Below are 13857 nucleotides of genomic sequence, written 5' to 3' on the forward strand. Positions count from 1 at the left end.
GACATTTTAAAAAGCTATGAGAGGCATGCACAAAATGAAAACTTCATACTTTTCCATGGGAATTGATTATGGCTCATTTTTATTCAAGCATTTGCGTGCTTTTTCCTGAAGCCTTGCGAAAAGTTGATTTATTTCGAATGGATTCTGCGTGACTTCATCTCATTCTCCAGCGGTTTTTCTACACTGAACATTTAATATATATATTTTTTTCTTTGGCTTGGCTTCGCGGACGAAGATTTATGGAGGGGGTAAAAAGTCCACGTCAGCTGCAGGCTCGTTTGTGGCTGACAAGTCCGATGCAGGACAGGCAGACACGGTTGCAGCGGTTGCAGGGGAAAATTGGTTGGTTGGGGTTGGGTGTTGGGTTTTTCCTCCTTTGCCTTTTGTCAGTGAGGTGGGCTCTGCGGTCTTCTTCAAAGGAGGTTGCTGCCCGCCAAACTGTGAGGTGCCAAGATGCACGGTTTGAGGCGTTATCAGCCCACTGGCGGTGGTCAATGTGGCAGGCACCAAGAGATTTCTTTAGGCAGTCCTTGTACCTTTTCTTTGGTGCACCTCTGTCACGGTGGCCAGTGGAGAGCTCGCCATATAACACGATCTTGGGAAGGCGATGGTCCTCCATTCTGGAGACGTGACCCATCCAGCGCAGCTGGATCTTCAGCAGTGTGGACTCGATGCTGTCGACCTCTGCCATCTCGAGTACTTCGATGTTAGGGATGAAAGCGCTCCAATGGATGTTGAGGATGGAGTGGAGACAACGCTGGTGGAAGCATTCTAGGAGCCGTAGGTGGTGCCGGTAGAGGACCCATGATTCGGAGCCGAACAGGAGTGTGGGTATGACAACGGCTCTGTATACGCTTATCTTTGTGAGGTTTTTCAGTTGGTTGTTTTTCCAGACTCTTTTGTGTAGTCTTCCAAAGGCGCTATTTGCCTTGGCGAGTCTGTTGTCTATCTCATTGTCGATCCTTGCATCTGATGAAATGGTGCAGCCGAGATAGGTAAACTGGTTGACCGTTTTGAGTTTTGTGTGCCCGATGGAGATGTGGGGGGGCTGGTAGTCATGGTGGGGAGCTGGCTGATGGAGGACCTCAGTTTTCTTCAGGCTGACTTCCAGGCCAAACATTTTGGCAGTTTCCGCAAAGCAGGACGTCAAGCGCTGAAGAGCTGGCTCTGAATGGGCAACTAAAGCGGCATCGTCTGCAAAGAGTAGTTCACGGACAAGTTTCTCTTGTGTCTTGGTGTGAGCTTGCAGGCGCCTCAGATTGAAGAGACTGCCATCCGTGCGGTACCGGATGTAAACATTTAATAACGCTTGCATTAAATGTCTAAAACACAAATGTTTATTCCCCACGCGGAGGGTGACAATAATAATGAATGTATTTCCTGTCCTAAAGGCGGAAGGCACTGATGTCATGTATACAACTATTAACATGGATGCAATGACCAAATCCGGACCGAGACCAGAGTCAGCCACAAATGAAAGGCTGTATGCACAGGTTAAACCAAGCCAGTCAATGCAAGCTGTAGAGGACCTGCAGGTATGTTCAAGTTCAGGTTTATTACATATATTCATATATGTGTGTGTGTGTGTGTGTGTGTGTGTGTGTGTGTGTGTGTGTGTGTGTGTGTGTGTGTGTGTGTGTGTGTGTGTGTGTGTGTGTGTGCATTTAATGCAAGAAGAAATGTGATATTTCAATCGTGCAGTAGAATAAATGGATTTAGGAATTCTGGGACATAATTCCCTGAAGGTGGAGTCATGTGTAGCTCGGGTGGTGAAGAAAGCCTTTGGTATTTTGGCCTTCATAAATCGGAATATTGAGTACAGTCATTGGAATGTCATATTAACGTTGCACAAGGCAACTGTTATGTGCAGTTTTGGTCGCTGCCTTATAGGAAGGACATCAACAAAGTGGAGAGAGTGCAGAGAATATTTACAAGGATGTTGACTGTGTTTCAGGGTTTGAGTTACAGGAAATGATTAAACAGGATAGGACTTTACTTCTGGAGTGTAGAAGATTGAGGAGTGATTTGATGGAGGTATTTAAATTTATGAGGAGGACAAATAGAGCCAATGTGGATAGGTTTTATTCTTTGAGAGTTTGGGAGATTCAAACAAGAGGGCATGGATTGAAATTGAAGAGGGAAAAGTATAGGGGAATCATGAGGACTGATTTATTCATTCAGAGGGTATTAGAAATGTGGAATGCACTTCCAGCCAAAGTGGAAGATGTGGGCTCGATTGCAATATTTTAGGAAAGGTTGGATAGGTTATGTGGCGGGTGTTGGTCATTCGGACTATGTGGGATAATGCATTCAGCATGGAGGAGAAGGGTCAAACTGGCCTCTAATTCTTCTATTGGCTGTAATTGTTATATGGTTATAGTTCCTGCTTCAACCCTTAAATAATGTTTCCAGCCCCGTTAAGCACTTTCCCAGTTTTACTGTTTATGATTTTATCCATAGCTTAGTTGAAGCTAGAGGAGTTCTATTCACTCTCACCAAAATGCTTCCCCACCTTGAAGTCCACCACCTGGCCAAGTTAATTCCCCAGAACTAGATCCAGTCTGGCCTCTCCTATGGTGAGCTAGTCCACAAATTGTGTCAGGAATCCTTCATGTGCACACCGGACAATTTCAGCCCCATCTAACCCTCTTCCAGACAGTAGGTGCCATATTCATTGGGAGCAGTTGCTCGACATAGGGCACAAAACGTGAGTACACCCCCCTCCAGTTGAAAAGGAGAATCAGAGGAAAGATAATCACAGCAGAGGATCAACTATGGATTCAGTCGCTGATGTACCCGAGAGGGAAAGTGACTGAGGCAGCGGACCATAGAGGGCCTCAATGGTTGAGGACCCACTCAGGATGCGGGCGACCTGTGGTCAGGGGTCCCGCGGGTGTCATGAGCTGCGGGCTGCTGAAGACTAGCTCATGGTAAATAGATATTCGAACCAGGATTCCAGAGATTGCTGAGAGCAGGGTCTTGGGCCCTGAAGGTTTCTTGATCGTTTCAGGGTTTGGATATTGAGCTTGGGTTGTGGACGTGCGACTTCAGGGGCTCTGTAGGTGAATCCACAGTCACCCATTGATGCTGAAGGGATTGCTTTTGATCCTCTCTCTCTCTCTCTCTCTCTCTCTCTCTCTCTCTCTCTCTCTGTCTCTCTTTCTGTCTCTCTCTCTCTCTCTCTCTCTCTCCCTCTCTCTCTCTCTCTCTCTCTCTCTCTCTCTCTCTCTCTCTCTCTCTCTCTCTCTCTCTCTCTATCTCTCTCTCTCTTACTTCTAAACAGTGGGGAAATACCAACAGCAATTCTTTGTCAGACAGAGGGAATTTCAATTAATATTATCTTGTTTTATTATTAATTGAGAACAAAGGAACCCTCAAACTCTTGATACACCATTATTCAACTCTCCAAACAGACAGTATTAACGTCGACCTCAAATTTCGTTAAACCCTCCCCAGCCTCTTTTTCCTTCTTTTTGTCTCTTTACCCTCATCTCACCACTCCTCTACCTTCCTTCCATCAGAGAATTACCCTTCATTTGCCCTCTGTCCGCAATGTTGTGCCGACCTAATACCCAACCCGTTAAACTCTGCCAGGAATTTTCCAGTTACTTGACCATATATTTTTCTGCATTCCATGTACCATCTAATACTCTTAAAAAAGATGCGATTTCACAAGTTTCTTCCACCGTTGCCAGCATCGCATTCCATAAATCGACCACTCTCTGTGTGTAAAACCTAACTTTTATAACCCCCATCCCCGTATTTACTCCAAAACACATTAAAACTATGCACTACTGTGTCAGCCCTTCCATTCCTGGGATAAAAAGCTTTTGCCCCCCCACTTGATTAACGCCTCTCATCATCCTTCACACCTCGATCAAGTCACCACTCATCCTCCATTGCCCTAAAAATCCTCATGTGGTGTGCTGTCATCTTTATTAATAACCTGTTCAGCCTCTCTATGGCTTCCAATTGAGCAGTGACGAGAACTGAACACAATATTCCAAGTGGAATACAAGTAAACACTTATATATTTCACTGCTCATTAATTGGATCCCACGGTTAGTGCTGGAGAACGCACCATTCGCCTGCTTAACAATACTGTCAACTCATTCATAACCTTTGTATGTTTTGTGGACGATTACCACAAGATCTATCAATCCATCCACATTAACATTGAAATCTGCCTTCAAATTTGATCCACAAAAGTGAAATACTTGGCAATTTTTGGAATTACTCTCCATCTGCCACTTCGCTACCCAGCTCCACATCCAATTAATGTCCCTTGTAACCCCTGCTCACCCTGAAGTATATCCATAATTACATTGAGTTAAACGTCACCTGAAAACCTAGTAACACTTTCACTTCATTATACTGATCATTCATAAAATGTCACAATGAGGAGGGGTCCCAGAACAGATGCCTACGGCACCGAACTCCAGGCAGGGATACGGATATCTACAACTAGTATGCCTCTTGTCGGCAGGCCAATTCTCTATCCACCAGGCCTTCTTGGATTCCATGCCTGCTGACTTCCTGACGTATTGTGGAACTCCAAAGGAAAAATAAAGACCTTGCTGAGATTTTTCTTTTGGACATCATCCTGGGATAAATTCTCAGAAGAATATAGGAGGCGAATGTATTGATATTAATTGAAACAGTCAAGGAAAACAAGGCAGGCATCGAAAGGCAGGCGAACCCCAAAAAAATGTATTATGTCAACCTGGAAATTGGAAGATAATTTGAAAATACAACAATGGTATATAGAAATGAATAAATGTATTCCATTAGAAAAAATAACATATAGTTTAAGAAATAATATTGAAATATTCGAACAAATATGGGAGCCTTACATTAAATACAATAGCGAAAACCTACTGGGGACAAACATTACCTAAGTTGATGGAAGGAGAAGGAAAGAAAAGAATGGACTCAGTAGAATTTCTGGTGTATTTTTGTTGAATGACAACATTGTCTGACTGGTTTAATGCAACCAAGATTGTATACCTAAAATGGATGAGAGGGGGGGGGTGGAGGGGTGGCTTGGGAGGAGGGAGTGGGGGGGGAGAAAAAGTCACTGTATATGTGTGAAAAAGAAAAAGTGTATATCATGGCTAATGTGATTTATGGTGTGAAAAATAAAAAATTTAAAAAAAAAAGAAAAGCAGGCGAACCCGACATCCAGTTGGAAAACTGGAGATGGTGTTGAGCATCAAGTTCAACTGACATTTAGATAGTCAGGGATTGTGAGTGGAAGCTTGTGTGGATTCGTGCATAGGAAATCACGTCTCATGAAAATAAGTGTTATGAAAATGTATGATAAAGGCAGGGTATTAGTTGTGATATGTGTATAATTTCATAAAGCTGATGACAAATTCCTGTCTTGCAAGTTAGTCTGCAAATTTACATCACATGGGATCCATTGGATTGAAAACTGGTTTCATGGAAGTAGAAAGAGTGAAGTAGTGGAGGGATATTATTTCTCCAGATTCACATCTGTGTCTAGTGGTGTCTCACGGGGGTCATTTCAGGGTCCAGTGCAGTTTGTATGTAAAATTAACACTACACGACTTCAATCTAGATACCTTGATTAATTACTTTGCGGATTTCAACCCGAAGCGGAGACGTAGTGCACATTGAAGACGGTCAACGCTTCCAACAGGATCGATATAAGTAGCGAAAAAGGGGCCATGGAGTGACAAATGGATTTTAATTATGACAAGACTGAGGTGTTACACTTCGCTAAATCAAACTAGGGCAAGACTGATTAAATGAATAGTAAAGCCCTGGAGAATATTGTAGAAAAGCGAGTACATGCAGTGTGGATGCCGAGTTTATTGAATGGATAAAGTGGTGAAGAGAGTATTTGAGATGCTGGCCTTAATTCGGTGCAGCGTTGAGTCCATAAACTGTGCTTATGCTGTGTGAGGTATTGGTGAGACCGCACCTGCAACACTGTATGCATTTCTGGTTGCCCAGTACGAGGAAGAACATCATGAAATTGGTATGGGGTGCACAGGAGAGTCGGCAGGATGTTCCTGGGTTGAGGGAGATGTTGGGTCAGATAGGCCTTTATTCCCCGGACCGTTAGGAGTCTGAGGGTTAATCATAAGACATTTTAAAAAGCTATGAGAGGCATGCACAAAATGAAAACTTTGTACTTTTCCATGGGAATTGATTATAAGGCTCGCTTTTATTCAAGCATTTGCGTGCTTAGTCCTGAAGCCTTGCGAAAAGTTGATTTATTTCCAATGGATTCTGCGTGACTTCATCTGATTCCCCAGCGGTTTTTCTGCACTGCACATTTAATAACACTTGCATTAAATGTCTAAAACACAAAGTTTATTCCCCATGTGGAAGGTGACAATAATAATAAATGTATTTCCTGTCCTAAAGGTGGAAGGCACTGATGTCATGTCTACAAATATTAACATGGATGCAGCGACCAAATCCGGACCGAGACCAGAGTCACCCACAAATGAAAGCCTCTATGCACAGGTTAAACCAAGCCAGTCAATGCAAGCTGTAGAGAACTGTCAGGTATGTTCAAGTTCAGGTTTATTATATATATTTATGAGTGTGTGTGTGTGTGTGTGTGTGTGTGTGTGTGTGTGTGTGTGTGTGTGTGTGTGTGTGTGTGTGTGTGTGTGTGTGTAAATATTAACAGTTGCATTTAATGCAAGAGGAAATGTGATATTTCAATCGGGCTAACCAACATTAATTCTACTTTTTCTTGTGATTTTCTGGCCACAGTTCAGCAAATTGTTTCGCTTTCGCAAGTTCAATGAAAAATTTGTTTTGTCTTCCAGGAATAAACATTTTCAAAGTGGCTTGATAACGTAATATAAAATTGTAGCCCTTCTTCCATAGTCTTTTTTCTGTTGAATTAAATTCTTTCTTTTTCTAGTAGTTCAAAAATTATGCCCAGATAAAAAATATATATTTTACTTCCATTATATTCCAGTGGTCCTTTTCTTTCCCTGGCTTGTCTAGCAACCAAATCTAATATTTCTTTCTCTTACTGGATAGCGCCCCGCAAATTGATCAAAATAGATCGTGGTTTTTAATTTTTTGGAGGCTTTGGTGTCACAACTCCTTCAATTTCAACACTGTCTTAAAAATCCTCAGCTCCTAAGAATTGTGGGATCCATTGTTTGACAAATTCTTTGATATCTGTACCCTCATCGCACTTGTTCAAACCTACTCTTTTTATTGTTTTGCGTCTACTAACATTTCCTAAACCATTAATTTTCTGAGCTAGTATTTCTTGTGACTTAGTAACATATTTATTCATAATGGGTTTTTTCTTTCAAAACAGACATCTCTGCTTCCACACTTTTACTCTTTCTCCACATCTTCTATATTTTTCCATGTCCATCGTTACATTCTCCACAAATAGTTTCTAATACACAATTTCTGTAAACTTTAATTTTGGACGTCAGTTCGAATTCCCTATCAAAATATTGTATATCCATTATTTGAGTATAAGGTTTCCCTTCTCTTTCTTCTATTTTTGTTGCTTCTTCTCATATTTCTGAATCCAGTTCTTCACTTGATAGAGACTCTTTTCTAACAATTATTTCCAAACCAAATTAACTTGTATTATATTTGAAACGGCCTGTTCTTGACGTCCTCCTTCTTCAGTGGCCTGTTTAAAATGAGTTCCACGCACGTCCGGCTCTTAGAGCACGTGCAATAACATTTCCTTTTGTGACTCTGTGAGCCACTGTTGAAGCCCGCCCTGCGCGACTCTTCCTCAAAGGTTTTTGTTTGCAGAACACGCAGATCAGGTTACCTTCTTCGTAACAACTCCTGGATCCACTGTGTAGATAAGGCCTACTTCCTTATCTTCTATCATTTTCCTTGTTTCTTCTCTGTTGACCATTGTAGGTTTTTATTTTTTTTTAGCTGCTATCTCCATTGGATAGTCACTGGATGTTGTCTAAATGAACTTAGTAAGGCTTTTGACAAGGTTCCGCAGAAGAGGTTAGTTAGGAAGGTTCAATCATTAGGTTTTAACGTTGAAGAAGTGAAATAGATTGAAAAATGGTTGCCAGAGAGTGTTGGAAACTGGTTTGTCAATTTGGAGGCCGGTGACTAGTGGAGTGCCTCAGGAATCGGAACTGGGTCCATTGTTGTTCTATACATATTAATGATCTGGATGATACTGTGGTAAATTGGATCAGTACGTATGTGTGTGTGATTCTAAGATTGTTGGTTTTGTGGATAGCAAGGATAAGGCATTCAGCATGGAGGAGAAGGGTCAAACTGGCCTCTAATTCTTCTATTGGCTGTAATTGTTATATGGTGATAGTTCCTGTTTCATTCCTTAATAATGTTTCCAGCCCCATTCAGCACTTTCCCAGTTTTACTGTTTATGATTTTATCCATAGCTTAGTTGAAGCTAGAGGAGTTCTATTCACTCTCACCAAAATGCTTCCCCACCTTGAAGTCCACCACCTGGCCAGGTTAATTCCCCAGAACTAGATCCAGTATGGCCTCTCCTCTGGACGGCTAGTCCATATACTGTGTAAGGAATCCTTCATGTGCACACCTGACAAATTCAGCCTCATCTATCCCTCTTGCGGTCAGTAGGTGCCATATTCATTGGGAGCAGTGGCTCGACGTTGGGCACAAAACGTGAGAACCCCCCCCCCCCCCCCCCAACTCCTGTTGAAATCAGAGGAAAGATAATCACAGCAGTGGATCAACGATGGTTTCAGTCGCTGATGTACCCGAGAGGGAAAGTGACTGAGGCAGCGGACCATAGAGGGCCTCAGTGGTTGAGGACCCACACAACCTGTGGTCGGGAGTCCCGCAGGTGCTGTGAGATGCGGGCTGCTGAAGACTATCTCATGGTAAATAGATATTGGAACCAGGATTCAAGAGATTGCTGAGAGCAATATGGGCCATTGCAGGGTCTTAAGCCCTGAAGGCTTCTAGATTGTGTCGGGGTTTTGGATATTGAGCTCGGGTTGCGGATGTGCAACTGTAGGGACTCTGTAGGTGAATGCACGGCCACCCAGTGATGCTGAAGGGATTCGCTTTTGTTCCCCCTCTCTCTCTCTCTCTTACTTCTAAATAGTCAGGAAATACCAACAGTGATTCTTTGTCAGACAGAGGGAATTTCAATTAATATTATCCTGGTTTATTATTAATTGAGAACAAAGGAACCCTCAAACTCTTGATACACCATTATTCAACTCTCCAAGCAGACAGCATTAACATCGACCTCAAATTTCTTTAAAGCCTCCCCAGCATCTTTTTCCCTCTTTTTGTCTCTTTACCCTCATCTCACCACTCCTCTACCTTCTTTCCATCAGAGAATTACCCCTCATTTGCCCTCTCCCCGCAATGTTGTGCCGACCTAATACCCAACCCGCTAAAATCTGCCAGGAATTTTCCAGTTACTTGACCATATATTTTTCTGCATTCCATGTATTATCTCCTACTCTCTAAAAAGATGTGATTTCACAAGTTTCCTCCACCATTGCCAGCATCGCATTCCATAAATCGACCACTCTCTGTGCGTAAAACCTAACTCTTATAACTCCCATCCCCGTATTTACTCCAAAACACATTAAAACTATGCACTACTGTGTCAGCCCTTTCATTCCTGGGATAAAAAGCCTTTGCCCCCCACTTGATTAACGCCTCTCATCATCCTTCACACCTCGATCAAGTCACTACTCATCCTCCATCACCCTAAAAATGAAGGACCAAGTTAACTAACTTATCCTCATGTGGTGTGCTATCCAATCCAAGCAACATCTTTATTAATAACTTGTTCAGCCTCTCTATGGCTTCCATTTGAGCAGTGACGAGAATTGAACACAATATTCCAAGTGGAATACGAGTCAACACTTATTTATTTCACTGCTCACTAATTGGATACCACAGTTAGTGCTGGTGAACACACCATGCGCCTGCTTAACAATACTGTCAACTCATTCATATCCTTTGTATGTTTTGTGGACGATTACCACAAGATCTATCAATCCATCCACACTGCTGGAGTCCTCCCATTAACATTGAATTCTGCTATTAAATTTTTTTTTGTGGTTTTTTTTTAATTTTTTATTTTTCACACTATAAACCATATTGACCAAAATACATACAGACATTTTCCTCTTTTCTCCCCTTTTTCCCCCTCCCTTCCCTCCCTCCCTCACCCCCCCCCTTTCCCATTTATTCAAAGTTCAATCTATAAGATACATTAAACCCATTAAACAATGTTGTCTCTTAATAAAAATAAACAAGAAATTTTACTGAGTCAGTTCTTTTCGTTGTCTTCTCCTTCTGTCATTTTAGGTGGTGGAAGTGCATGGTAGGATTTCTCTATTGTATTTCATGTATGGCTCCCATATTCTTTTGAATATTGTAATGTTATTTCTTAAATTATATGTTACTTTTTCCAATGGAATACATTTATTCATTTCTATGTACCATTGTTGTATTCTCAAGTTATTTTCTAATTTCCAGGTTGACATAATACATTTTTTTGCTACAGCTAGGGCTATCATAACAAATCTTTTTTGTGCTCCATCCAAATCGAGTCCAAATTCTTTATTTTTTATATTACTTAGGAGGAAGATCTTTGGGTTTTTTGGTATATTGCTTTTTGTGATTTTATTTAATATCTGGTTTAGATCTTCCCAAAATTATTTCACTTTCTCACATGCCCAAATTGCATGTACTGTTGTTCCCATTTCCTTCTTACAGCGAAAACATCTGTCTGATACTGTTGGGTCCCATTTATTTAACTTTTGGGGTGTAATGTATAGCCTGTGTAACCAATTATATTGTATCGTGCATAATCTCGTGTTTATTGTATTTCTCATAGTTCCACTAACAACAGCATAGCTTTTCCCATGTTTCATTCTTTATCTTTATGTTTAGATCTTGTTTCCATTTTTGTTTAGGTTTACAGTTTGTTTCCTCTTTCTCCTTTTCTTGCAGTTTGATCTACATGTTTGTTATAAATTTTTTAATTATCATTGTGTCTGTAATCACATATTCAAAATTGCTTCCTTCCGGTAACCTCAGACTGTTTCCCAATTTGTCCTTCAAGTAGGTTTTCAGTTGGTGGTATGCAAACCTTGTATCGTGAGTTATATTATATTTGTCCTTCATTTGTTCAAAAGATAATAATTTATTTCCCAAAAAACAATTTTCTATTCTTTTGATCCCTTTTCTCTCCCATTCTCTGAAGGAAAGGTTATTTATTGTGAAAGGGATTAGTTGATTTTGTGTCAATATTAATTTTGGTAGTTGATAATTTATTTTATTCCTTTCTTCGTGAATCTTCTTCCAAATGTTAAGCAGATGGTGCAATACTGGTGAATTGCACCAATTTTTCATCCCAGTTATATAGTATATGTTCAGGTATCTTCTCCCCTATTTTATCTAGCTCTAATCTGGTCCAATCTGGTTTTTCCCTTGTTAAATAAAAATCTGATAGGTATCTTAATTGTGCTGCTCTATAATAATTCTTAAAGTTTGGTAGTTGTAAGCCTCCTTGTTTGTACCATTCTGTTAATTTGTCTAGTGCTATCCTCGGTTTCCCCCCTTTCCATAAGAATTTCCTTATTATTTTCTTTGGCTTCTTGAAGAATTTCTCTGTTAGGTGAATTGGTAATGATTGAAATGCATTATTCATTGGCATTGCTTCACTTTCATTGATCAACTTGCGTTGATCTTGTACCCCAATACTTCTCCATATTCCTTCAATTTCTTATGTAATTTTTTTATTGATATTTCTGGTTCTGTTAAGTATGTTATAACGTCATCTGCAAATAGACTGATTTTATATTCCTTCTCTTTTATTTTTATCCCTCTTATTTTATTTTCTGTTCTTATCAGTTCTGCTAGTGGTTCTATCGCTAACACGAACAGTGAGGGAGATAGTGGACATCCCTGCCTTGTTGATCTGCTTAATTAAAATTGGTTTGATTTACAGTTACATTTATTGTCACTTTCACCAATGGTCCCTTATATAATGCTTTAATCCAATTAATATATTTCTCTGGTAGGTTGAATTTTTGTAGTACTTTGAATAAATAATTCCATTCTACTCTGTCAAAGGCTTTCTCTGCGTCTAAAGCAACCGCTATTGTTGGAGTTTTGTTTCCTTGTACTGCATGGATTAAGTTAATGAATTTACAGATATTGTCTGTTGTTCATCTTTTTTTAATAAATCCAATTTGGTCTAGTTTTACTATTTTTGGTACACAGTTGGCCAATCTGTTTGCTAATAGTTTAGCTATTATCTTATAATCTGTGTTAAGTAGAGATATTGGTCTATATGATGCTGGTGTTAGTGGATCTTTCCCCGTCTTTGGTATTACTGTAATTATTGCTGTTTTGCATGAATCTGGTATGTTTTGTGTTTTTTCAATCCGGTTCATTACTTCCAGAAGAGGAGGAATTAATGTCTTTAAATGTTTTATAGAATTCTATTGGGAGTCCATCCTCTCCCGGCGTTTTATTGTTCGGCAGTTTTTTTTAATATTTCCTGTATTTCTTCTATTTCAAATGGTTTTATTAATTAATTTTGCTCCTCTGTTTGCAATTTCAGAAGTTCAATTTTAGTTAGAAATTCATCTATTTTGTCTTCTTTCCCTTCGTTTTCAGTTTGATATAGTTGCTCGTAGAATTCCCTGAAGTTTTAGTTGATCTCTGTTGGGTAACATGTAATTTGTTTGTCCTTTTTCCTTGATGCCAATACCATTCTTTTAGTTTGTTCTGTCTTAAGCTACCACGCTAGTATTTTGTGCATTTTTTCTCCTAGCTCATAATACTTCTGTTTTGTCTTCATTATGTTCTTCTCCACCTTATATGTTTGTAGTGTTACATATTTTTTTTTTGTCTGCCAATTCTCTTCTTTTAGTTGTATCTTCCTTTATTGCTAATTATTTTTCTGTATTTGTTATTTCCCTTTCCAACTGTTCTATTTCTCAATTGTGGTCCTTCATCTTAGTTACATAACTTATTATCTGTCCTCTGACGAACATTTTCATTGTGTCCCATAGTATAAATTTATTTTTCACTGATTCTGTATTTATTTCAAAGTACATTTTAATTTGTCCCTCAATGAATTCTCTAAAATCCTGTCTTTTAAGTAGCATGGAGTTTAATATCCATCAAAACATTCTTGGTGGGATGTCCTCTAGTTCTATTGCCAATAACAGGGGTGAGTGATCCGATAACAATCTAGCTTTATAATCCATTTTCTTAACTCTTCCTTGAATGTGGGCTGATAACAGGAATAGGTCTATCCTTGAGTATGTTTTATGTCTACCCGAATAATATGAATATTCCTTTTCCTTTGGGCGTTGTTTCCTCCATATATCCAAAAGTTGCATTTCCTGCATCCATTTAATTATAAATTTGGTTACTTTGTTCTTTCTGTTAGTCTTTTTTTTCAGTTTTAACCATGTTTGAGGTCCAAATTAAGGTTAAAATCCCCTCCTATTAGTATATTCCCTTGCGTATCTGCGATCTTCAAAAAGGTATCTTGCATAAATTTTTGATCTTCTTCATTAGGTGCGTATACATTGAGTAAATTCCAAAATTCTGAATATATCTGAAATTTTATCATTAAAATGCCTTCAAATTTGATCCACAAAAGTGAAATACTTGGCATTCTTTTGGAGTTACTCTCCATCTGCCACTTCCCACCCAGCTCCGCATCCAATCAATGTCCCTTGTAACCCCTGCCCACCCTGAAGAATATCCATAATTACATTGATTTTAACGTCACCTGAAAACCTACTAATATTTTCACTTCATTAAACTGATCATTCATAAAATGTCACAATGAGGAGGGGTCCCAGAACAGATGCCTAAGGTCACCGA

At 39.7% G+C, this 13857-nt stretch overlaps 1 protein-coding gene across 1 annotated transcript in view; it reads left to right on the top strand.

The window, feature by feature from the left end:
• LOC138756561 (uncharacterized) overlaps positions 1-13857 on the top strand; it is a 123640-nt gene that overhangs the window by 92196 nt on the left and 17587 nt on the right. The window contains exons 5-6 of the mRNA XM_069922999.1: positions 1392-1535; positions 6397-6540. Of these exons, the coding sequence (XP_069779100.1) occupies positions 1392-1535; positions 6397-6540 (288 nt within the window). The remainder of the gene's footprint in view (positions 1-1391; positions 1536-6396; positions 6541-13857) is intronic.

The sequence above is a fragment of the Narcine bancroftii genome, chromosome 3 (genome assembly GCF_036971445.1).
Source record: "Narcine bancroftii isolate sNarBan1 chromosome 3, sNarBan1.hap1, whole genome shotgun sequence".
Lineage (NCBI taxonomy): Eukaryota > Metazoa > Chordata > Chondrichthyes > Torpediniformes > Narcinidae > Narcine > Narcine bancroftii.